The sequence below is a fragment of the Procambarus clarkii genome, chromosome 86 (genome assembly GCF_040958095.1).
Source record: "Procambarus clarkii isolate CNS0578487 chromosome 86, FALCON_Pclarkii_2.0, whole genome shotgun sequence".
In the NCBI taxonomy this organism is placed as follows: Eukaryota; Metazoa; Arthropoda; class Malacostraca; order Decapoda; family Cambaridae; genus Procambarus; species Procambarus clarkii.
In genome coordinates, this window is record NC_091235.1 from 10,401,888 (window position 1) to 10,428,294 (window position 26,407).

Here is a 26,407-nt window from a genome sequence, read left to right on the forward strand (position 1 = left end):
CCCACACACACACACACACCACCACCGTGTTGTATTCTTCCTTGCAGACACAAGACTCTTCCTCACCCTAACATCACCCCACATCCTAAATCTCCAGCTCGGAGCCACTCCATCTATACTCGACCGCCGCCAAAACCCATTTCCAAATTGGTATTGATTTCCCATATCCTATTTTTTTTTCTCCCTGCGGCAGATGTCTTGTCATCCCCACATTCTCTACCTTGGAGGGGAAAAAATAATCTGGTCGCATAAGCCATCTGAATTTTGGGTTTTTTGTCCGTTCCTGTTTTTTCCTGTGATATTGTTCTGTTTCTTCTCTATCTGTTTCTGTTCTTTCCTTCTTTCTCTAACTTGCATAAGTTTATTTTTATACTAGTAAATTATCTCTTCTTCTCTCTTATTTTTGTATGCATACATATACATATATGTTCCATAGTATACATATTATATATTATATATATATATATATATATATATATATATATATATATATATATATATATATATATATATATATATATATATATATATATATGTCGTACCTAGTAGCCAGAACGCACTTCTCAGCCTACTATGCAAGGCCCGATTTGCCTAATAAGCCAAGTTTTCATGAATTAATTGTTTTTCGACGACCTAACCTACCTAACCTAACCTAACCTAACTTTTTTGGCTACCTAACCTAACCTAACCTATAAAGATAGGTTAGGTTAGGTTAGGTAGGGTTGGTTGGGTTCGGTCATATATCTACGTTAATTTTAACTACAATAAAAAAAATTGACCTCATACATAATGAAATGGGTAGTTTTATCTTTTCATAAGAAAAAAATTTGAGAAAATATATTAATTCATGAAAACTTGGCTTATCAGGCAAATTTGGCCTTGCATAGTAGGCTGACAAGTGCATTCTGGCTACTAGGTACGACATATATATATATATATATATATATATATATATATATATATATATATATATATATATATATATATATATATATATATATATATATATACATATATTATATATATATATTCTTCATTCTACTTTGCTCTGATGAAGGCGAATTAGCAGAAAACGCGTTAAGCATTTTCTATTTTTCATATGTGGTTATTCTGCATATATATATATATATATATATATATATGACAATGTCAGACCACGAAGGAAAATGAAACAGGAAATTTCCTTAAGTACTTTCGTATATTAAATACATCTTCAGAAGGTCCTTCTGAAGATGTATTTAATATACGAAAGTACTTAAGGAAATTTCCTGTTTCATTTTCCTTCGTGGTCTGACATTGTCACATTCTTAATCACGTGTTTATTTTCGTGATATACACACATATATATATATATATATATATATATATATATATATATATATATATATATATATATATATATATATATATATATATATATATATATATGTCGTACCTAGTAGCCAGAACGCACTTCTCAGCCTACTATGCAAGGCCCGATTTGCCTAATAAGCCAAGTTTTCATGAATTAATTGTTTTTCGACTACCTAACCTACCTAACCTAACCTGACCTAACTTTTTCGGCTACCTAACCTAACCTAACCTATAAAGATAGGTTAGGTTAGGTTAGGTAGGGTTGGTTAGGTTCGGTCATATAACTACGTTAATTTTAACTCCAATAAAAAAAAATTGACCTCATACATAATGAAATGGGTAGTTTTATCATTTCATAAGAAAAAAATTAGAGAAAATATATTAATTCAGGAAAACTTGGCTTATTAGGCAAATCGGGCCTTGCATATTAGGCCGAGTACGACGTTCTGGCTACTAGGTACGACATATATATATATATATATATATATATATATATATATATATATATATATATATATATATATATATATATATATATATATATATATATATATAGAATGGAAGCAGCTCAGAATGGAAGCAAGTCGACGAAGAACTCTGTAGGGTAAGGCAGGTCCTAGTCAACAACGGCTTCTCCAATGGTTTCGTCGAAGACATCATAAGAAGGAAAGTGAAACGCCATGCAACCTCTGAAGAGACAACTAACACAACACCTATATCCCCTATTAGACTATTTTACAGGAACTTCTTTTCCACAGCTCATAAAACGGAGGAAAGGGTCCTGAAAGATATTGTTAATAGAAACGTTATCCCTACAGACAAAAATCAGAGGATACAACTGACGATTTACTATAAAACCAGAAAAACGGCCAGCCTACTCATGAGAAACTCTCCAGACACAAAGCAGAACGCTTTAAAAGAGACCAACGTCGTCTATGCCTTCAAATGCCCTCTTGGGGACTGTAAGCTCCAAAAAACCCAGTATATAGGCAAGACAACAACATCTCTTTCTAGGCGTTTAACGATGCATAAGCAACAGGGCTCCATTAAGGAACATATAATCTCTTCCCACAACCAAACCATCGCCAGAGAAATCCTAGTAAACAACACAGAAATCATCGATAGATACAGCGATAGCAGGCGGCTTGACATCTGCGAGGCTCTACACATCAAGAAGTCAACACCAGCAATCAACAGCCAATTAATGCACAACTATATTCTACCCACCTCAAGACTCCGCTCCAATATAGAAGCATCAAGAAATATGGACCAATAGGCTTTCTACAAATCACTTCCATTCAATACCCATTGTTTCGTGTTCTGTCTTGTGTTTAGGAATTTAATACCCTATTAATACCACCTCACCCCATCAACCTCACTCAAATATAGATATAAACAAATCGAAGATGTGTAAGTTCTATTCAGTTGTGTATGTGTAAGCTAAAGTCTTTGAAAATGTAATAAGTTTTACGAAACGCGCTCAAGTGTCGCGTCAGACTAGAAATAAAAATGAATTTTGGAGAATTGATTTTTGAATTACCACCAACAGTGAAAAGAAACGTACGAAAGATCGAGAAAATTCGTGTTAGAATTATTAATCTTACTTTTTCGGTCATATTTAATAATATATGTCTACAGGAAAGACTGCTACCAAAATATACTAAATATATATATATATATATATATATATATATATATATATATATATATATATATATATATATATATATATATATATCAGACACTCCGTCCATCTCCATTTCCTGCCTCTTTACCCATTCATCCTATCGGGGTACAGTACTCACCTAGTTGTGCTTGCTGGGTTGAGCTTTGGCTCTTTGGTCACGCCTCTCAACCGTCAATCAACTGATGTTGAGATTCCTGAGCCTACTGGGCTCTATCATATATACATTTGAAATGGTGAATCAAAATTGCTCGTTGGCGAACACGAAATCAGATCAAGTGAAGATGTCCAGCAAGATGAACCTCTGGCTTCTCTTCGTTTCTGCTTAGTTGTAAACGAAATTACAGAAAATTTGTCCAGAGAGATCAATGTATGGTTTTTGAACGATGGATATATGGCTATCTCTCTTTAGATATCCTCTTGGAGGATATCAGAAACATGAAGGAGCAAGGAGATAACTTTCGTCTTTTCCTAAACCCTTCCAAGTGTGAGATAGTCTCCTCAAACCCAGACATCATAGAGTAAAATCTGTCTTGGTTGAAGTTCTTGTAATCAGGCCTGAAGACAGCACTCTCCTCGGAGCTTGCAATGGTATGGGAATTCTGGCCGCTTAAAGTTAGTTGTGTAACTCAAGGTGTTAGCAAACTTGCACGTCATGCAAAGTTATGCACCACAAGATGTTTATTTCCCGGTCAGCACCGAGTTAGTTTCAGATGTAACCTCGTGTTGGTTGGTCAAAGTAGTGACCCTTTGCTGTCTAGTCCCAGAGGTGACCCTTGCTATCTGATTTCATAGCGTTGTAAAATTGTATTTACAAATTTGAAATGAATAGAGTAAAAATGTTGGTACAGATACGGTATCAGTTACGAGTAATCGCCCTGGGGCCAGATTCACGAAAGCAGTTACGCAAGCACTTACGAACCTGTACATCTTTTCTCAATCTTTGGGGGTTTTGTTTCCAATTATTAAACAGTTAATAAGCTCCGAAGCACCAGGAGGCTGTTTATAACAATAACAACAGTTAATTGGGACGTTTTCATGCTTGTAAACTGTTTAATAAATGTAACCAAAGCCGTCAAAGATTGAGAAAAAATGTACACGTTCGTAAGTGCTTACGTAAGTGCTTTCGTGAATCTGGCCCCCTGGTCGCAACCGCGTGATTAATTTCATGGTCATACAGTATTAACTCAAAATATATCGCATATAACTTTCAAATTAATTTATCTTTATTATAGAGGTGTAGATCCACGTGTTTCGTGTTACGTGGCACGTGGTTGTGTTTTGGGAGGCTGGTTCAGCACGTGGTCTCCGTGACAACGTTTTTCTCAATACGTAGGTTTAGGTAAACACTTAATCCAACCGGTTGGACTGGTGGGAATACGGACGGCCTCACTTCTGGCAGGTCAGCGTTCGATCCCCCGCGATTGTGCAAGTGGTTTGAGACCATTCCTTTCCTCCTTCATACAGGCTTTATGGCTTATCTCTCTCTCTCTCTCTCTCTCTCTCTCTCTCTCTCTCTCTCTCTCTCTCTCTCTCTCTCTCTCTCTCTCTCTCTCTCTTTCTCTCTCTTTCTCTTACTCTCTCTCTCTCTCTTTCTCTCTCTCTCTCTCTCTCTTACTCTCTCTCTCTCTCTCTCTCTCTCTCTCTCTCTCTCTCTCTCTCTCTCTCTCTCTCTCTCTCTCTCTCTCTCTCTCTTTCCCTCCTTTCCATAAACCCTTTCGTATGGCCACATTAACTTCACCTCCATTAACTATTTGTGTCCTATCATTTATCCTTTTTTTTTTGCTCTTATTAAATCAGCATTCCACGATCTTATAATCTTTCAGTCTTTTCATCTAATTCTCTTTCACTTCGCTCGTCCAGGCAATCTTCCGGCTAAATAATATGTTGCTTGTCTCATCTGACCTTTCCGTCAAATGTTTTCTGGTGTCGATTTCGAAAGTCGTAATCTTCCTTCTAATATTATCTGCTGTCTCGAGTTTTCTTGTGATTTATTTAATTTCCACGTTTCTTTGTGTTCCTTCCTGTTTTCTTGTCTCCTTTTCTGCGTCCTTACCGGCTTTCTTCTCTACCTTCTTCCTTGCATCTTTCTCCGTCTCCCTCTCTGCTTTCTTCCCTGCCTGGATCCTATCATTACTTCTGCCCTTCCTTCCTCTCTCTCTCTCTCTCTCTTATCTCGTCCTCTCTTCTACTCTATCACTTTATCTCCCTTTATATCTGATTCTTTTTCTTCCCATCGTATTTCCACCGCCCTTCCTCCATTTGTCATTCTACACCATTTATTGTCTCTCCCAACACCTCTTTTTTCGTCAGTGTTACTCTTGATCTTCTGTCTCCATTCCTTCCCCCTTTTCCTCACTCGTCGTCTATTTATCCTCTCTCTCTCTCACTACCCGTCTCTTCCATATCCTTTTACCGTCATTTCCTTCACAACATCTCACCTACAAATTGAACGAAGACCGTCTTGGGATATGTACGTCTTAGGAGATCCCCAAGACGCATTCGTCACTTTAAACGTACTGTTCCAGATCGGTATTCTTGCAAGCAAAGAATTATTTTATATTATGATTTCGTTGTATAATTATGCCAAGGTTAGGTTAGGTTTGGTATTTAGGTTCTCTTGGCAATCACTTGTTTTTGCTATACGTGGGTGAAAACATTTCGGCCCGGCTTTCAGGGGTTACTGATGCTGTAGATGTGTGTGTGTGTATCATTATATGTATGAATGTAGGTATGTATACATGAATGTTCGAGAATATACCTCGAGCACCGTTTATGCAGGACAGACGTAAATATATGTATACATATTAGATTAGCATTTTGTAAGCACTACAATCACCTTTTGTGGTTGATTGTTCAGTAAATCACTGAATTATATTTCTAACAGATATCTAACCTTGTCCAGGAAGGACAGAACGAATATAAAATAATATACAGGAGAACGCTCTAAGAAATTACGACTATATAACACTTGTGATGGCTATGAGGAAAAGGATTTGGGATAGGATAGAGGGAAAGGAATGGTGCCTAACCACTTGGACGATCGGGGATTGAACGCCGACCTGCAGGACGCTCTACCGTCGCTCTACCTTTCAGCCCAAACGGTTGGTCAAAAGAAAATGTATATATGCTGGTTAGCATATATACATTTTCTTCGGTATATATGATAACGTATGGCCACGTCTGTGGTAGAAAATGTAAACAAAGGCTCTTTTACCTCTCCTGGTCCTCTTGGTTCTTTTGGTCCTCTTCCTGGTCCTCCTTCTGGTCCTCTTGCTCCTCCTCATGGTCTTCCTGGTCCTCCTGGTCCTCCTGGTCTTCCTGGTCCTCCTTCTGGTCCTCCTGGTCCTCCTCCTGGTCTTCCTTCTGGTCCTCCTGGTCCTCCTCCTGGTCTTCCTGGTCCTCCTGGTCCTCCTGGTCTTCCTGGTCCTCCTGGTCCTCCTGGTCCTCCTGGTCCTCCTGGTCTTCCTGGTCCTCCTGGTCCTCCCACTACACGAGCATCGTCGTCACCTCAGCTCCGACTGGAAGCACCATTACAGGTCCGGCCTCGCCGTCCTCGTTCCATTAATTCTCGTCTTGTTCCTTCAACTATCCCGAAGACCAGGCAAACTTTAATCCATCTATCGTGCTCTCTTTATGTCTGGCTCTTAGAGCTGGCTCTTGGAGCTGGATCTTGGTTCTGGCTCTTGGTCCTGACTCTTGGCAGTGGCTGAGGCTCTTGTTCTACATACCCACTTACCACTTCGTCTTAGCTCTCATATATACCCACTTGTTAAAATTACATTCTATTCCATATATGCCAATGAGAGGCGCATGTACAGTGATATACGCGGTGCGTATAATGCAGCATATTATTCTATATTGAGGAGGAGGGAAAAGAGGTTGATGTATAGGATCTCTGAGGTTACGCCGGTAGGGAGAGAAGGGGATTAATTTAAAAGAGAGGATGAGATGGAACATGAGAAGAGGGTGATGGTCGGGAGGAGAGAGAGAGAGAGAGAGAGAGAGAGAGAGAGAGAGAGAGAGAGAGAGAGAGAGAGAGAGAGAGAGAGAGAGAGAGAGAGAGAGAGAGAGACGCGTTATGACAAAGCTATGTCAACAAAATCACGATTTACGATAAGAAAATGCTCAGAACGTCCAACTCATCACAACCTCAGCTGCCTAACCTACAAATAATATATACAAAAATGTACTATTACCAGCCCGCAAGGCTTCGTGATCCACTCTAACACCTGCCCCTCCCAGCCACACATTATCTCACCCGTCCCTGTAATGCTCTCTCCCGGCAGTATTCACTGTGTAACGCCTCGTCTGGGGGTCCTAGATCTATATTTGCTGCGGTGAACCCCGTGAAGCCACCGTTCACAAGATCAGTGGTACGGACCAATGGGGAACCAGTATACAGATCGTATTAACCAATGATGGCTTGGTTTACTGGCTGGTTTATCACTTACCAATCACAGGAGAGTTATTAAGATCGCCACACGAGCTAATTCGCCAACCAGCGTGTATATCTTTAGTATAGGGTACAGTCCATTACTAAAGTAAAATCTTATTGTATATACACCAAGATGCTCAGTATACCTACACTTGTTTGAGAGTATATCCCCTTGAAGAATGATAACTTGTAGAGCTGTGTATGTGTGTGTGTGTGTGTGTGTGTGTGTGTGTGTGTGTGTGTATGTGTGTGTGTGTACTCACCTAATTGTGCTTGCGGGGGTTGAGCTTTGGCTCTTTGGTCCCGCCTCTCAACTGTCAATCAACTGGTGTACAGATTCCTGAGCCTACTGGGCTCTATCATATCTATATTTGAAACTGTGTATGGAGTCAGCCTCCACCACATCACTTCCTAGTGCATTCCATTTATTAACTACTCTGACACTGAAAAAAAATTCTTTCTAACGTCTCTGTGGCTCATCTGGGTATGTGTGTGTGTGTGTGTGTGTGTGTGTGTGTGTGTGTGTGTGTGTGTGTGTGTGTGTGTGTGTGTGTGTGTGTGCGTGCGTGTGTGTACTACACCCTCTTCAGCTGTGTTGGCAGGTGTACATGCAAACCTCTGTAGTATAGACTTATACACATGTAGACGTCTCTTATATGCGCATAGGGAGGCTCAGCTCTTTCAGTAATGAGCATCATTTATCCGAGTTTACACAACTACAATACAGCGTTTTGTATTTTTGGGACAAAGATGTAAACCTGATCAGCGAGCTACCTTTAAACTATACCTGGAGTATACCTGGAGCGGTGTCTCGTTGGAAGAGAAACGTGTTATAGTTACGTAAACGTTACTAATAAGTGAAATGATAAACAAAAACTGATTTGGAATAATCAACGATGTTCTAGCAACAGGAAAGATGTCAGAATCAGGAGATATGACACCCACAGGAGGGATAAAGCTGAGAAGGGAGACGAACCTGCAACAGGAACGTGGAACCTGCAAGAGGAACGAGGAACCTGCAAGAGGAACGAGGAACCTGCAAGAGGAACGAGGAACCTGCAAGAGGAACGAGGAACCTGCAACAAGAACGAGGAACCTGCAAGAGGAACGAGGAACCTGCAAGAGGAACGAGGAACCTGCAACAAGAACGAGGAACCTGCAACAGGAACGTGGAACCTGCAAGAGGAACGAGGAACCTGCAAGAGGAACGTGGAACCTGCAACAGGAACGAGGAACCTGCAACAAGAACGTTGAACCTGCAAGAGGAACGAGGAACCTGCAAGAGGAACGAGGAACCTGCAAGAGGAACGAGTGAACCTGCAACAAGAACGAGGAACCTGCAACAAGAACGAGGAACCTGCAACAGGAACGTGGAACCTGCAACAGGAACGAGGAACCTGCAACAAGAACGAGGAACCTGCAACAGGAACGTGGAACCTGCAACAGGAACGAGGAACCTGCAACAAGAACGAGGAACCTGCAACAGGAACGTGGAACCTGCAAGAGGAGCGAGAAACCTAAATACTGATAACTAAACTCCGATCAATGGGCCGGTGGTCACGGTACTGTGTACGTTTAGGGGTGATCCTGGACGTCATGGGTTCGAATCCTGGTTGGGTCATATAGCGTTCTTAGTGACATATAAGTCCAACCAACGCTAGAAACGATGCCACAATCTATTATGCAAATCGGGTAATCTGATTCAAGAGTAGTTACAACACACTCAAACTAATCAGAGGAAAAAACAAAGTAAATTAGTCGATTGAAAGGAGTTAACTAGGACCTAAAACTACTCCCTCAGCAAGCACCAGTACTGAAATACAGACAGGTAAGTGCACACAGGTGAGCGTAGACTACTTTGACACTTTTTCAGTGTCAGAGTAGTTAACAGGTGGAATGCATTAGGCAAAGATGTGGTGGAGGCTGACGCCATACACAGTTTCAAATGTAGATATGATAGAGCCCAGTAGGCTCAGGAATCTGTACACCAGTTGATAGTTGATTGATAGTTGAGAGGCGGGTGCAAAGAGCCAAAGCTCAACTCCTACAAGCACAAATAGGTGAGTACAACACGACAACCTAACAAGGGGCATTAACCGGTTGCTGCCCTTTCTGAGGAGAACAGGATATTGCCTCCTCACCTCCTCTCTACACTCCCTACCTGTAAATCCCCCTTTATATCTCCTGCTCTTCTCCTATCTTATCCCCTTTATTCTCGCTTATCCACTCGCTCTTTCACTTCCCCTCTCCTTCCTTTCCTTGTTTCCATTTTTCTTCCCCAACCCAATCATTCATTCTATTTTGCTTCCCGTCATTATTTCCTCTCTTTACACTGTTTCCACCCCACCGGTTCATGTCAGCGTCAGGCTTCACCCTCGTTCTCTCATCTCTGGTTCCTCACAATATTCCACTTAAGTGATGAACATGTTCAGGGTGAACTTAAATATGTTAATTGACAACCTCAAGTCTTCATCAACCCCCACTCCACTCCACGAGGTTCCAGGTATTATATCAGAAGATATTTATACACTGATATTTAATAGCATAATTGATATATATATATATATATATATATATATACATTCGTGTATATTTCCCGATATTTCGTGAATATACACAGAGAGTTTCCCCTTTCATTCTGGGCTATGTTGAGGACTAAAGTATACTTACTGGTTGGTCAATAGACTCTTGTAGATACCTTAATAACCCTATAGAGGTTGATAGGCTTTAAGCCCGATCATTTATCAGTGGTGTTGCCACTAATTAGCCCCGGTGGGTGAGGGTAATTACTCCCCTAAGTGCACGAGAATGTCCTTATACTTAATTAACAGTCAGGTATTGAAGCATCAACAGCAAGAGGACTTGCAATTACTTGCAAGTCCTCTTGCAAGTAATTGCAAGTCAAGTGTTTATGACCCTCAGCTCTTAATCATCACCAGCCTCTGACCTCTGACCTCTGACCTCTGACTGTCTTCTCAATCACGCCCCTTTTGATGTGACTCTGTAAACACTATTCCTTTAGACACTGCATATATAATTAGAATTAGATCTTAATTAGAAAGAAAACTATACACATTTGAACGCCTTCAACGATGTTGTGTTCAAAGCCTCAAGGCTTTTGAACACCCAGCATCTAACTAGCCGACCTCATTCGACGTTCAAGAGATAAACATGATCAATTCTACCAAAGGGAACATGATCAACTGAGCTGTGAATCCTAAGTCAGCCTTCATGCACCGACATCCAACAGCCTGGTTGGCCAGATGTAATTGACTGATAACTTACGTGATTAAATATATTCACGTAATTAATTATACTCGTAATGAATTGGTAACTCAGGTAATTAATAAGTAACTTACGTAATTAATTGGTAACTCCCCTCATTTATCTTCCTCTCATAATTAAATGGTAAATCATGTAAGTAAATCGAAAATAAATGTGCATTCTTAATCTGTGTTGTTTGGGCATCACATTGTACACCCTTTTCTGACCTCATCATACTGAGCACACTTACCCTGAGGTCATCATACTGTACACCCACTTCCTGATTTCATCATACTATGCACTCCTTCCTGAAATCCTACTGAGCTTCACTTACAGGCCTCATACTAAGCACCACCTGACATCATACTGAGCTTCACCACCTGATATCATACTGAGCATCATCACCTGATATCATACTAAGCATCATCACATGATATCATACTGAGCATCACCACCTGATATCATCGTCAGTGTCATGAGTGTCGTTGTGTCCAGCTCAAAGCACCAGACAAGCCCCTCACATCTCTCATTGCTCTTCAGACAACATAAATCCCTCATAAAATCAGTCCAGAGAATCCAAATGAAACATAAAAAGAAGAAACCAATCAAGCCTCATAATATATATATATATATATATATATATATATATAATATATATATATATATATATATATATATATATATATATATATATATATATATATATATATATATATATATATATATATATATATGCTGACTTTTGTATGAGTAAACACAATAAAGGTTATCAATGACAAATGTTCAACGCGTGATCATAAATGAACATTGTTTCATTAATCTGGAAGCTATACCAGCTATGAATAAATTGGGTATTGAACGTTGAGTGAACAGAAACGAGTGAATAGAGGCGAGTGAACAGAGATGAGTGAAAAAAGACGACTAAACACAGGCCAGTAAACACCCCCAAACATTCTCCCCAAAAAAATTAAACTGATGAACAAATATAAACTAATCTCAAACTATATTAAGATAAAAATTGTAATGTGATAATTCGTCCTCTACATAAATTTCGAGTCGACCATTTATTAGTGTTGAAAATAACAGCGAATATTAATGGGGGCAACACGAAAACTCACTCTGACACGGGTGTCTGATCTAAGTCCCAACAGTCTTGCATACGGTATTTGCAACATTCATTTGCAATATTCCACGTTGACATGAAGCATTCAAATGCAACATTCAATTTAGACATTCATTTGCAACATTCAATTCAGACATTCATTTGCAACATTCAATTTAGACATTCATTTGCAACATTTCACACTGATATGAAGCATTCAAATGAAACATTCAATTCAGACATTCATTTGCAACATTCAATTCAGACATTCATTTGCAACATTCAATTTAGACATTCATTTGCAACATTCCACACTGATATGAAGCATTCAAATGCAACATTTAATTTGAGCATGAGCCTAATCTCCAACTCATTCTATTGCACAGAAATCCAATAAAATATTCAACTTCATTTGGAGTACTTATAAGATAGGATCAGAGAATGTCGTTCTGAGCACAGACCACCAGAACGCTCCGTACTGCGTGTAGGTCTATTCATCACACTTGACAAAGGAAATAAGATAAGATATTCACCTTGAGGGAACAAAAATTGTACCAAAACTTGGATATAAATCATGGAATGTTCGTTTTAAAGATCTAACTTGCAAGAAGAAGAACAAAAGGCGATTTGATACATGTATTTAAGATCATTAAATAGTATGACAATCTTGACCCAGCAAAAAACTTTAATTCTGCAATGGCTATGGGTTTAAAATTCCTGCAGTGACAATGGGTTTAAAAACACTGCAGTTTTGTCAATTGGTTTAAAAATAAGTGTAAACGTTTCCAACCAAACGAAGAAAAATATATTTTTTCCTCATTTAATAATAAACATGTGGAATGTTTGTCGTTTTTCTCACAGTGTAGTGTATATAATGAATTTATAATTAATCTTAATTATGATTCGCACTTTTTTTATACACTCTATATATAGTTTCTAATACATTTTAGTTGGGGTTCCATATAACCCATTCATCACCCACTACTCACTATAGTTATTCCACTTCACTCACGAGTGAAGAAAAGCAACACAGCTAATTACATTGACGATACACGTATCAGATGAATAATGTAGATTCCCTCACTGATTACCTTCAAACATGTGATGATGAACCCTTCCCCTTCTCTCCCCCCACCAGGAGCGGCCCACGTGACCCCAGAGGCGGGTGCTCACTGCCCAACGTGTCCCTATTTCTTGCCCACTCCAACCGAAGTCACCACTCCAGAGGGTATCCCGGCCAACCTAACGTGTGGCGTCAGGCTTCTCGCTGATAGAAAGGTCAGGCAAGGTCACCTCTTGTGTGGGAGGGAGGGAGAGAAGGAGGGAAGGTGAGGAAGGGATGGTGAGGGAGGGAAGGAGGGAGGGAAAGGGAGAGAGACAAGACATAAGATATGAAGGAACAGTGACAGATGACTGAAGCAGTGCCAAAAGCTTACTGGAAGTCCACCTGTTCTTGACGTACAGATAGACGCGTGAATGAACGGACGTACAGAGGGAAGGGTGAATGAAAAGACGGCTTGAATTGACGGATGGATGAATGGATGGTCCGATAGAGAACGATCAAATCATCAAACGGATGAGAGGACTGTTGGTTTTGACGAAATAAACGGATGGGTCCACCAACCAGACAGGTAACCTTACAGACAGCAAACGTGGACAGTTGGACAGACAAAATAACAGACAGTCAAAGCCAAAGGGGCCGTCAATAAGTATAAACCCGAATGACCAGCCAATCGTACCATCTCACTCGGAATTACCAGCTAATCTAAACTATCCGTCTGAATTGTGAACTACAAGGTGTGCAAAAATGCTAGTGTGTGTGTGTGTGTGTGTGTGTGTGTGTGTGTGTGTGTGTGTGTGTGTGTGTGTGTGTGTGTGTGAATATATTCACAGTCATTGCTACAAAACGCCGTCACTTCCTGCGTCACTTATCTTGGTAATACATAAATACTTGTAATACATATATACATGGGAATACATATATATACTATGTTGGATATCCATGTAATTTTCTAAGTCGTCTTTGTGATAATCGATAGACAATTTCAGCGCGTTTTAACTAATTTATATATATATATATGTCGTACCTAGTAGCCAGAACGCACTTCTCAGCCTACTATGCAAGGCCCGATTTGCCTAATAAGCCAAGTTTTCATGAATTAATTGTTTTTCGACTACCTAACCTACCTAACCTAACCTAACCTAACTTTTTCGGGTACCTAACCATACCTAACCTATAAAGATAGGTTAGGTTAGGTTAGGTAGGGTTGGTTAGGTTCGGTCATATATCTACGTTAATTTCAACTCCAATAAAAAAAAATTTACCTCATACATAATGAAATGAGTAGCTTTATCATTTCAGAAGAAAAAAAATTAGAGAAAATACATTAATTCAGGAAAACTTGGCTTATTAGGCAAATCGGGTCTTGCATAGCAGGCCAAAAAGTGCGTTCTGGCTACTAGGTACGACATATATATATATATATATATATATATATATATATATATATATATATATATATATATATATATATATATATATATATATATATATATATATATATGAGTTTTCAGTTATATATATATATATATATATATATATATATATATATATATATATATATATATATATATATATATATATATATATATATAATGACCTTCAAGGATTTGTTGTTCCAGGCCCTCTCTTGGGGGCACTTGAGACGTGCCCACTGCCTTGTTCTGCGCCCACGAAGAACAGTTATCAAAAACTGAAAAACTGTTCAATGGACTGTTCTTCAAAATATTATATCTTTCAGAAACTTTCATAATTAAGCAGTTATGCTATTTTCCAATAGACCAGAGGTTGTGCACGCCAGCAGCTGTCGCCAGGTCGCATGTGTGGGGGGGGGGGGGGGGAGGGGGATGGTGGGGGGGAATGGTGGGCGGAGGGAAGTGATGGGGGGAGTGATGGGGGGGGAGACTAGAGGAGCAGGGGGCCATGGTGCCTTAACACAGGGAGGATTGATCATTAATAGTACATCTCATTGATAATTATGATCAATACAATCACACAACAAAAACAAAAATGTATACAATAAAACACATGCACAAAAAACACATGCACAATAAAACACATGCACAAAAAACACATGCACAAAAAACACATACACAATAAAACACATGCACAAAAAACACATGCACAACAAAACACATGCACAACAAAACACATGCACAATAAAACACATGCACAACAAAACACATGCACAACAAAACACATACACAGCAAAACACACACACAACAAAACAAGAAAACATGGATACAAAAGTTCGTAAAGAAATAGCCCAATACTTACCAATTAAAATTATTCTTTGGGGAGAAGGCAATACAAAAATAAAAAATAAAACTACATGTGAGAACCCGATAATTGAAACAATAATTATAGGCCAAAGAATGATTAAATAGACGGTGTTTATCTAGGGAATACCGGCATACTAATTATCCGTTAATCACATAATGTGTCTTGATTGCTATAGCCTGTACGTCAGTTTTATTTGACATAAATAATGTTTTTTGACACAGTTTTTATTGACATAGCTCCGTATGACAGCCTTCTATACAAACTTGAAACCCAGACTGGCTAACTAGACAAATGCTGGAGTAGAGAACATCCTGTTTTTTCAACAAATTAGTCGTTTTTTGTACGTTATGTTAACTATTGTTATGAATGTAACCAACTGAGAAAAGTAGCAGCTCACACATATCTCCGTTTTCTATACATCAGATTCGACGGGTTAGGTAATTGCTTGTTGTTTTTTTGTTAATTGTTAACAGCTAAAATTGTTAGGTAATTTCGTACATTTCTGGTTTCTCATAATACTGGGTATTTTACGGTGACAAATCAAAACACAGGGTTTATGGGGTGGGTAGAGGATACCTCTATGGTATCAAACAGAGGGCGATGGTGAGAGCAGACAAAGAAACGGATATTAACATAAGAGATGTACCTTATATTCTCCCTGACCTGTGAGAGGAAATAGAATCGTCTTTTAACCTTTTGAAACAGTTCCCAGATTATATAAAACCTACGTAAGACAATCGTTTGCGTATGCAGCACCGATATAGAGTCCAAACCTGAAAAAGCATTAAATATAACTTGTAAATTACAAAAACTCTCAACTAGACCAGAGAGAGAGACAGACAGAACTCTCCATACGATGAAAAGCTAAGCGATCCTAAATTCACTATATTTGAAGAAAGGCGAATCAGCGGGTACATGATATCCAAGAGCATGAGATAACATTCTAACAGCCAAAAATACACAAACAATAAGAAATATACAAACAAAAACAAATACACAACAACAATACACAGACAACCATACACAAACAAGTATACATACAAAGCTACCAAAAAAAAAAAAAAACGCCATTTATCTTTCTTCCAATAAAAGAAATTGCAAATAAACTGCTAAAATGGAGATAAAGAAAGATATATGGCCTGTAACACAGTGGTCAGTGATATATGGCCCGTAACACAGTGGTCAGTGATATATGGACCGTAACACAGGGGGTCAGTGATATATGGACCGTAACACAGGGGATCAGTGATATATATGGACCGTAACACAGTGGTCAGTGATATATGGACCGTAACACAGGGGATCAGTGATATATGGACCGTAACACAGGGGTCAGTGATATATGGACCGTAACACAAATGGTCAGTGATATATGGCCCGTAACACAGGGGGTCAGTGATATATGGACCGTAACACAGGGGGTCAGTGATATATATGGACCGTAACACAGGGGGTCAGTGATATATGGACCGTAACACAAGTGGTCAGTGATATATGGCCCGTAACACAGGGGGTCAGTGATATATGGACCATAACACAGGGGTCAGTGATATATGGACCGTAACACAGGGGGTCAGTGATATATGGACCGTAACACAGGGGTCAGTGATATATGGACCGTAACACAGGGGTCAGTGATATATGGACCGTAACACAGGGGTCAGTGATATATGAACCGTAACACAGATGGTCAGTGATATATGGCCCGTAACACAGATGGTCAGTGATATATGGCCCGTAACACAGGGGGTCAGTGATATATGGACCGTAACACAGGGGGTCAGTGATATATGGACCGTAACACAGGGGTCAGTGATATATGGACCGTAACACAGGGGGTCAGCGATATTTTATCAAGTTTATCATATGCTATAATCAGTTTCTATTCATTTGCATAATAAATTACCCGACCACTTGCAATGTTCGTTACAGCGACAATCTCGCTTGTTGCAGGTCAGCGTTGGACCTCTGATGCTGCAAATGGTTGTACACCTTTCCTTCCCTACGTCTTATCTCAGCTCCTTGTCCTCAGATCCCAGCTCCTTGTCCTCAGATCCCAGCTCCTTGTCCTCAAATCCTAGCACCTTGTCCTCATATCCCAGCTCCTTGTCCTCAGATCCCAGCTCCTTGTCCTCAAATCCCAGCTCCTTGTCCTCATATCCCAGTTCCTTGTCCTCAGATCCCAGCTCCTTGTCCTCATATCCCTGCTCCTTGTCCTCAGATCACAGCTCCTTGTCCTCACATCCAAGCTCCTTGTCCTCAGATCCAAGCTTCTTGTCCTCAGATCCAAGCTTCTTGTCCTCAGATCCAAGCTCCTTGTCCTCATATCCCAGCTCCTTGTCCTCAAATTCCAGCTCCTTGTTCTCATATCCCAGCTCCTTGTCCTCAGATCCCAGCTCCTTGCCCTCAGATCCCAGCTCCTTGTCCTCATATCCCAGCTCCTTGTCCTCAGATTCCAGCTCATTGTCCTCAGATCCCTTACAAGTGGCAATTGTTGTTTAACTTTGTCCTCTTTCCTGATAATTATCTTACCTTATCAGTGATAACCATTGGCAGTGTTTACTAGTTATTAATACACTTAGGAAGCTACTGAAGAGTTTGAACCGTAGTCAATATTTTCAATATATCTGCCTCTGTTTGCATTATTATTGTTGGCATGATTTAGTAAAGTTAAGAGAATTAACATTAATATGTTTATCTACTCTGTTAACAACATTACCTGGGTTGTTATCAACGTTGAATGAAGCAAATAATTAAATTATTCATGAATATTATTAGGCTCGTTGGTCCGGATTTTGTTTCATTCACTACAGGTCTTACAGCAGGAGTGAATGTGCTCAGGTAAGGCTACTGCTGGTGTAGCAGTGAACACAAATGGAAATTAATATGTTGAGTAAACAATTCTTATTCTAAGAGTTCTGAAAACTATCTGACACAGCTACTCTGACGGACATAAATACTTGTAACAGTGTCAGACCACGGAGGAAGAATTGAAACAGGAATTTCCTTTTAAGTACTTTCGTATAATAATACATCTTCAGGAGGAAAGTACGTATATTAATACATCTTCATTCCTTCTGAAGATGTATTAATATACGAAAGTACTTAAGGAAATTCCTGTTTCAATTCTTCCTCCGTGGTCTGACACTGTCACATTTTTCATCACGTGTTAATTTTCGTGATTTACACACATAAATACTTGTATGTAGAGCGCTGGGCACTGTTAGTTCCTTCAGGGTGATCCTAGTAGGTAACTTTCTCTAGTTATTTGATTACATAACTACTTGTAACAATGATCAAAGCAGAAAGGCCATGGTACAGAATATGACAACTTAGAAAGGTAATCTGGTAAGTTACATCCAGGACAGTGGCCAACAGCAAGCCATAGGTATATATTTAGAGTACCGAATCCACCCATCCCATCAAAGGACAGGTAACTGTTCCACAGGGGTGGGCAGAATGGAGGTATGAGAGCTGTGGGTAAAAGTGTGATAAAAAGCGAGTTCAAAGAAATTTGATAATGTAAAAACTAACGATTACATGCAAAAAATACAACACTTGCCATTTTAAGCTCTGATTCTTTTTCGATTTAGACAAAAACAGAGATGGAAATATCAGCGGAGTAGTTATCTGTAAGACATGATTCCAAAGCCACTGGTTCGATTCCCTTTAGTGAAACAGTGTTGTTTTAAATTAGATTTAGGAACATTCCGGAGAATCTCCACGTCTGCTACATCAATTTTGTTGTCAAAGCTCAACTGGTTCACAGACATCCAACCAGATGAGAGACATAAAGCATCGTGCCTCACTCGGACTCCAGTGGCAGTTCAAACTCGTGATTAAATTGACTCGTGAATGCTTATGATAAACCACCTATTAACCAGATCTAGGGCCTGATTCACGACGCAGTTACGCAAGCACTTACGAACGTGTATATCTTTTCTCAATTTTCGACGGCTTTGGTTACATTTATTAAACAGTTTGCAATCATGAAAACTTGCCAATCAACTGTTGTTATTGTTATAAACAGCCTCCTGGTGCTTCGGAGCTCATTAACTGTTTAATAATTGTAAACAAAGCCGCCAAAGATTGAGAAAAGATGAACAGGTTCGTAAGTGCTAGCGTAACTGTTTCGTGAATCTGGCCCCTGGTCCATGAGGGACTTTTCCTAAATATTTATCGAGTCCAACTTTCTGTGAGGTGACTATTGAAGGTTTAGTGTGTCTGTGTGTGAGTGTGTTCGGTCTGGAGCGTGTGTGTGTGTGTGTGTTCGGTCTGGAGCTTGTGTGTGTGTGTGTTCGGTCTGGAGCTTGTGCTTGTGTCTCAGGCTAGGGTGGAGAGGCCATTGAGAACAGAGAACCTGAGCTGCCTCCTCACTGGCATGAAGGTAATGAGAGAAGAGTTCACAGGTTTGGCATAGAAGAGGAGGATGAAGAGAAAGAATGTAGGAAGAGCAAGGAGGGGAAATAAAAGAAGAAAGGAGGAACAACAGAACCAAAATGAAGTGCATATAATACGATAGATTAACACTTTAAGATAAATCAATTATATTGTTTCTATACTGTTATACTTTAAATTATATCGCCATATGTAGACTCTTCTAACTTAAGTGCTATTAGTTTTGCTCATACGTGGACTGATTTTATTTGTTCAGCTGGTAAAATGGTGAAATATGTAAGTAAACACTTTAACTGCATAACCAGGTTAAAGTGACCAATGTATGGTGAACCACGTATTACTGACAGGTTAAACTAGATTCTTCTTGTTAATAGGTAGTTATTTAAATCGTCTTTGTCAATATCATAAACAGGTTAAAATAATCAAAATCAGTCAAGAATCCCCTGAGAAACCTCATCATTGTTAAACCAATTGGCACCTGTTAAGAGGGCCAGAGTCGAGCATCTCATCACAATTCCCATATATATAAGATTCAGAAGATATCATTATTCATTTCTTCACTAACTCTCTCTCTCACTTATTCGTATTCACATGACAAACACTAATGGGACAAACGTCAGCACAACATTACGTCATCGTCAACAATCACTAATCTCTCTCTCTGAAACGACAACATTCTGGCTGGAGAATTTCACTCCTCAAAGAGAAAAGGTGTTTACTCACCAAATTAAATCACGATCACTCCATTCAAAGCCTCATGGTCTGCACAAGGGTAATTATACGCGGCTCTGCGGGAAAAATACTTGTATACAAACATACATACATACATACATACATACATACATACATACATACATACATACATACATACATACATACATACATATTAGTTGGGACCCCTGGGTACAAAGATCTGTCTGAGACCATGTTTAATACTGTCTTCCTTCGTGAATCTGTTTCTGATCTTTGTCAGTCTGCCAATTATGTGTTGGGAGTCCGGGTTAAAACCTGCACGGGGTTAAAACCTGCACGTGTCAGTATCCCGTGTTTCAGTATGTATACGTGTGTCAGTATCCATCGCCTGTCAGTATGTATCACCTGTCAATATGTCTTGCCTGTCAGTATTGAGATGTGAAATTGTTCGAATACTCCCACGTCAAGAACACAAACACCCGTACAGACAGAATCTGAAACCAACCACATTCGAGACGTGTGAAAGAGGACTCGTGGGGGTACACACACATTATCTCTCTGTCTCTCTGTGTCCCCTGTATCCCTAATATGCTTAGATACATTTGCTTTCTTGCATGTATGTCTCTTTGTCTTTCTCTTTCACATATAGGTATAACTGCATTTTTGTTTGTTAAAAGTTTGACTCATTCCCAGAGTCGCACACGTGGGGTTATCAATGGCACCGTGTAACGTTGTACTTGTTTGATTAGTGTCAATCTCGACTCGGCCATGATGGCCACGTACCCGACAGCAATCACGGTTAAAATTTGGGTGAATGACCTCGCCTCCAACTTCGGTCGGACATTAATTTATATAGATATATGTAGTTATATATGCTATGCTAACAGTCACATATAATGATTCGAGTAAATTTATTTATCCTGTCAGAAAAAAATTAGCGTGAGTGGATGCATTTGTTAGTAATTTTATTATATACGGAAGTTGTCTAAGGATGCTGGTACGAAACTGATGCTGCCATGGATTGGTTGCTAAAGCTCAAGAGACTGGCCAATGGAAAGCCTGTGAGGAATACGAAGAAATTAACGGGTGTTGGATAGAACCAGTTACTGCCTATTAAAGACTGTCAAAAGCTCTCTTACTATGTTTGCTGCAGTTAGTACTCCAAACGCTGGTAGTTTCCATTGCATTTTTTATTGTGGATACAGATATGAATCAATTCATTGCAACAGTAAGCAAATATACAGAAAATGAAAACCTTATCAGCAATCCCCCCCCCCTCCACAAAGTTATGACGCCAGGAACTTAAGGAACCACACTTAAGCCAGCTGTCAGGTTGCCAAGACTTGACCTTCGGTTGAGAAGTGGTTGCCAGACCTTGACAACCACTACACAATCAAGCGTCAGGTCTTGATAACCTGGCAGGGAGTCTTAAGTGGAGTTCCTCAACTTCCTGATGTCATTATAATTTCCTGCGGTTGCAGTTAGGTTGTAGTTTCGTGTTCATTTACATAGTTACAAAGTTCGATTCATATCTGGCCAACTTACCATAGTTGCTGTTACTGAAAGAATCAATGTCCGCAATGCAACTGAAATAACATAGGTGATATGAGCTACCAGCTCTACCATACCTACCACCCCCTGCTAGTATAACTACCATCCCTCCTAGTATAACTACCAGAACTACTAGTATAGCTACCAGTCCAGTTTGAACTAACGACAACAAACATAAAATGCAGCTTCAGATACTTCGAACACCTTGAGCCTCTCTCAAGAACTATTAAGAAACAGAATTGAGCAATTCGTTGGTCAACTCTTGGTAGAGGAAAGTCTATCACCAGACACAATCACCAACGTCTTTTATTCGACTGTTCTACGTCTTGTTCGTCTGAGTCAACTTGACAAGAGCTCCACGTTTGGCGTCTTATTTAATAACAATATACACTAGTGGTGTCTAGTAATCAATGGAGCAGACGAAGGACAAACAATTGATGTCAACAGAGTAAATTGAGAAAAAACTATTGACATCAACAGAGCAAAAATAGACCAAATTGTTGACATCAGGAAAGGAAATAAATTCTAACTATTCACAGCAGAGAAACAGAGAAGAAATTATTGACATTAGCAGAGCAAAAAGAGGACAAATTATACACAACAGATCATATAGAGAACAGACTACTGACATCAACAATACAAATACAGGACAAACTACAGATGTCAACAGCTCGAAGAATACACTGCTGACATCAGCTAAATATAGACAATTAATCAATGACGTCCTTAGGATACAGAGTTAAGATTTAACTAATCGTTCTATAAACACTGTCATTACTCCTATAAAATTGACAAAAACATTAACCTATAACAGGAGAAAGGTCACACCAAAAGGAATGACTCTTAACCGATAAGCAACAGAAGTGAAGATGCATTATATTAATATCATTGAGAGGCAAATCGAAATGAAAATACAAGGCATTCAAGGTGGTGGATGGTTGAATGAATGGATGAGTTGATGAGTGGATAAGTGGATGAATTGGTGGGTGGATGAATGAATGAATGAGTTGGTGGGTGGATGAATAAGTAGGAGCTTATGAGGAGGTGGATGAATGGGTAGGCGAGTAGATGGCTGGATGTGTAGGTGGATGACTTAGGGTGGATGAGAAAAGTTCTGGGAAGTTGTCTTGGCGAGCAAAATGACCTGGACTTTTATCCGAACTGGCGGGTAATCCAAACTTAGGTCCACTTACCCGGACTTGAGTTCACCCAGATGAAGAAAACTCACACTGGATAGTGAAGTTACTGACGAGTGGCGGGGAGATATGTCAGGCTCCAGCCAGTGGTGGTGTTCAGGAGAGTCAATCTCCGGCCAGTGGTGGTGTTCAGGAGAGTCAGTGTCCGGCCAGTGGTGGTGTTCAGGAGAGTCAGTCTCCGGCCAGTGGTGGTGTTCAGGAGATTCAGTGTCCGGCCAGTGGTGGTGTTCGGGAGAGTCAGTGTCCGGCCAGTGGTGGTGTTCAGGAGAGTCAGTGTCCGGCCAGTGGTGTTCAGGAGAGTCAGTGTCCGGCCAGTGGTGGTGTTCAGGAGAGTCAGTGTCCGGCCAGTGGTGGTGTTCAGGAGATTCAGTGTCCGGCCAGTGGTGGTGTTCAGGAGAGTCAGTGTCCGGCCAGTGGTGGTGTTCAGGAGATTCAGTGTCCGGCCAGTGGTGGTGTTCAGGAGAGTCAGTGTCCGGCCAGTGGTGGTGTTCAGGAGAGTCAATCTCCGGCCAGTGGTGGTGTTCAGGAGAGTCAGTGTCCGGCCAGTGGTGGTGTTCAGGAGAGTCAGTGTCCGGCCAGTGGTGGTGTTCAGGAGAGTCAGTGTCCGGCCAGTGGTGGTGTTCAGGAGAGTCAGTGTCCGGCCAGTGGTGGTGTTCGGGAGAGTCAGTGTCCGGCCAGTGGTGGTGTTCGGGAGAGTCAGTGTTCGGCCAGTGGTGGTGTTCAGGAGAGTCAGTGTTCGGCCAGTGGTGGTGTTCGGGAGAGTCAGTGTCCGGCCAGTGGTGGTGTTCGGGAGAGTCAGTGTCCGGCCAGTGGTGGTGTTCAGGAGAGTCAGTGTTCGGCCAGTGGTGGTGTTCAGGAGATTCAGTGTCCGGCCAGTGGTGGTGTTCAGGAGAGTCAGTGTCCGGCCAGTGGTGGTGTTCGGGAGAGTCAGTGTCCGGCCAGTGGTGGTGTTCGGGAGAGTCAGTGTCCGGCCAGTGGTGGTGTTCGGGAGAGTCAGTGTCCGGCCAGTGGTGGTGTTCAGGAGAGTCAGTGTCCGGCCAGTGGTGGTGTTCAGGAGAGTCAGTGTCCGGCCAGTGGTGGTGTTCAGGAGAGTCAGTGTCCGGCCAGTGGTGGTGTTCGGGAGAGTCAGTGTCCGGCCAGTGGTGGTGTTCGGGAGAGTCAGTGTTCGGCCAGTGGTGGTGTTCAGGAGAGTCAGTGTTCGGCCAGTGGTGGTGTTCGGGAGAGTCAGTGTCCGGCCAGTGGTGGTGTTCGGGAGAGTCAGTGTCCGGCCAGTGGTGGTGTTCAGGAGAGTCAGTGTTCGGCCAGTGGTGGTGTTCAGGAGATTCAGTGTCCGGCCAGTGGTGGTGTTCGGGAGAGTCAGTGTCCGGCCAGTGGTGGTGTTCGGGAGATTCAGTGTCCGGCCAGTGGTGGTGTTCGGGAGAGTCAGTGTCCGGCCAGTGGTGGTGTTCGGGAGAGTCAGTGTCCGGCCAGTGGTGGTGTTCGGGAGAGTCAGTGTCCGGCCAGTGGTGGACTCTGTTCGATTCCAGACGACACCTTGTAGTGACTATACGGTGGAGGTAATAATAATGTCTATTGAAGGTTCTATCAACATTCTGATGGGTTCTATCTATTCATTCTCAGGTTCTGGTAGTTTGATACACGATGCTGAGCTTCCAAACGATAGGATCCCAAACGATGAGTGTCCGAACGCTGTTCCCGAACGCTATACTTTCGAACGCTGTGATCCCAAACGCTTTACTCCAAATACTGTTTTCGGAAATGCTGAGCTTACCAAAGCTCATGAATCAAATATTATGTTTCCGAACGCTATGCTCGCGAACGATGAATTCTCGAACGTTGAGGTCCCGAGCACTGTGCTGCCGAACGGTTAGTTTGTGATCGCTGTAATGTGCTCTTGAGCGCAGAAGGAACGCTTTTAATATTTGCTCAAAGCTTACTATGGAAAATCGGTCAAGCAGGAGGCTCTGAGCGCGAGTCATGTATTAGCCCCGAGTGGCAGAGATTAATGTGACGAACAGGGAGTGGGGGGGGAGAGGGGTAGTGGAACAACAGGGAGTGGGGGGAGGGTAGTGAAGCAACAGGGAGGGAGGGAAGTGGAACAACTTAAGTGGAAGAACAGGGAGGAAAGTGAAGCAACAGGGGGGAACGGAGGGAAGTGGAACAACATAGAGGAAGGGAGAGAGGGAGGAAAGGTAGTGGAACAACACTACAGAATACTAATGGTTGACTGAAAGCCTGTAACAACGAGGCCATTAGCCTCGATTACAAGAAACTGTTATTCAGTAAAACGTGTGACAATATAACGTATATATAAACGTATAAAAAATAATTAAAGAGCATCGGAACACAACTTGGAATATTTTTTTGACTGAATAATCAATTAACCAGAATAATGCAGAAGACCAAGTCAGCATTTTCTTTCTAGTCTGGACAATGGTGCGGGGGTCAGTCTGCCTCACTGTTAACTACTGCCCCCTTCCCCTTGGAGACAGATTTTTGTCAATCACTTCACTGTACCTGCTTACAAGCTCTCCACGGAGATTACTTCTTCATTCTCAAAATTTTCAAGACAATTCCCCACACGGCTGTCAAGCGCCATGTCATTTGCTTTCCTCATATTCGAAGTCCATCACTCATCACGGGATGACTCTGTTCACAGTCATGGCACAGTTTGACATGTGTCATGGTACAGCCCTCTTAATCATCACGGTATAGCTCTGTCATCCGTCACGGTACAGCTCTATAATTCTATAACATTATTAGGATTTTAGTCATGAAATCCTGATATACACAAAGAAAACTTATGAACAATCTAAGATATTCTAAGTAAAGTTGTGCCTTCAGTCGCCACATAAGCGAGTTAACAAAAGCTATATACCCACTTTCATAACTTAAATATACGTATATGCCTATTTTTAAATTGAATAATAACCCACTATTTGGAAAACACAAGAATACATCTCGGTCCCAAATTAGGACCCCTCGTCAGCGGTCTGGGACCCTTCGTCAGGGGTCTGGGACCTTCGTCAGCGGTCTGGGACATTCGTCAGCGGTCTGGGACCCTTCGTCAGCGGTCTGGGACCTTCGTCAGCGGTCCGGGACACTTCGTCAGCGGTCTGGGACCTTCGTCAGCGGTCCGGGACACTTCGTCAGCGGTCTGGGACCCTTCTTCAGCGGTCTGGGACCCTTCCTCAGCGGTCTGGGACCTTCCTCAGCGGTCTAGGACCTTCGTCAGCGGTCTGGGACCCTTCGTCAGCGGTCTGGGACCCTTCGTCAGCGGTCTGGGACTTTCGTTAGCGGTCTGGGACCTTCGTCAGCGGTCTAGGACCTTCGTCAGCGGTCTGGGACCTTCGTCAGCGGTCTGGGACCTTCGTCAGCGGTCTG

At 41.2% G+C, this 26,407-nt stretch overlaps 1 protein-coding gene across 2 annotated transcripts in view; it reads left to right on the forward strand.

The window, feature by feature from the left end:
* LOC123768730 (zwei Ig domain protein zig-8) overlaps positions 1 to 26,407 on the forward strand; it is a 319,496-nt gene that overhangs the window by 252,703 nt on the left and 40,386 nt on the right. For both annotated transcript variants that reach the window (XM_069317114.1, XM_045759446.2), the window contains one exon: positions 12,980 to 13,119. In XM_069317114.1, the coding sequence (XP_069173215.1) occupies positions 12,980 to 13,119 (140 nt within the window). The remainder of the gene's footprint in view (positions 1 to 12,979; positions 13,120 to 26,407) is intronic.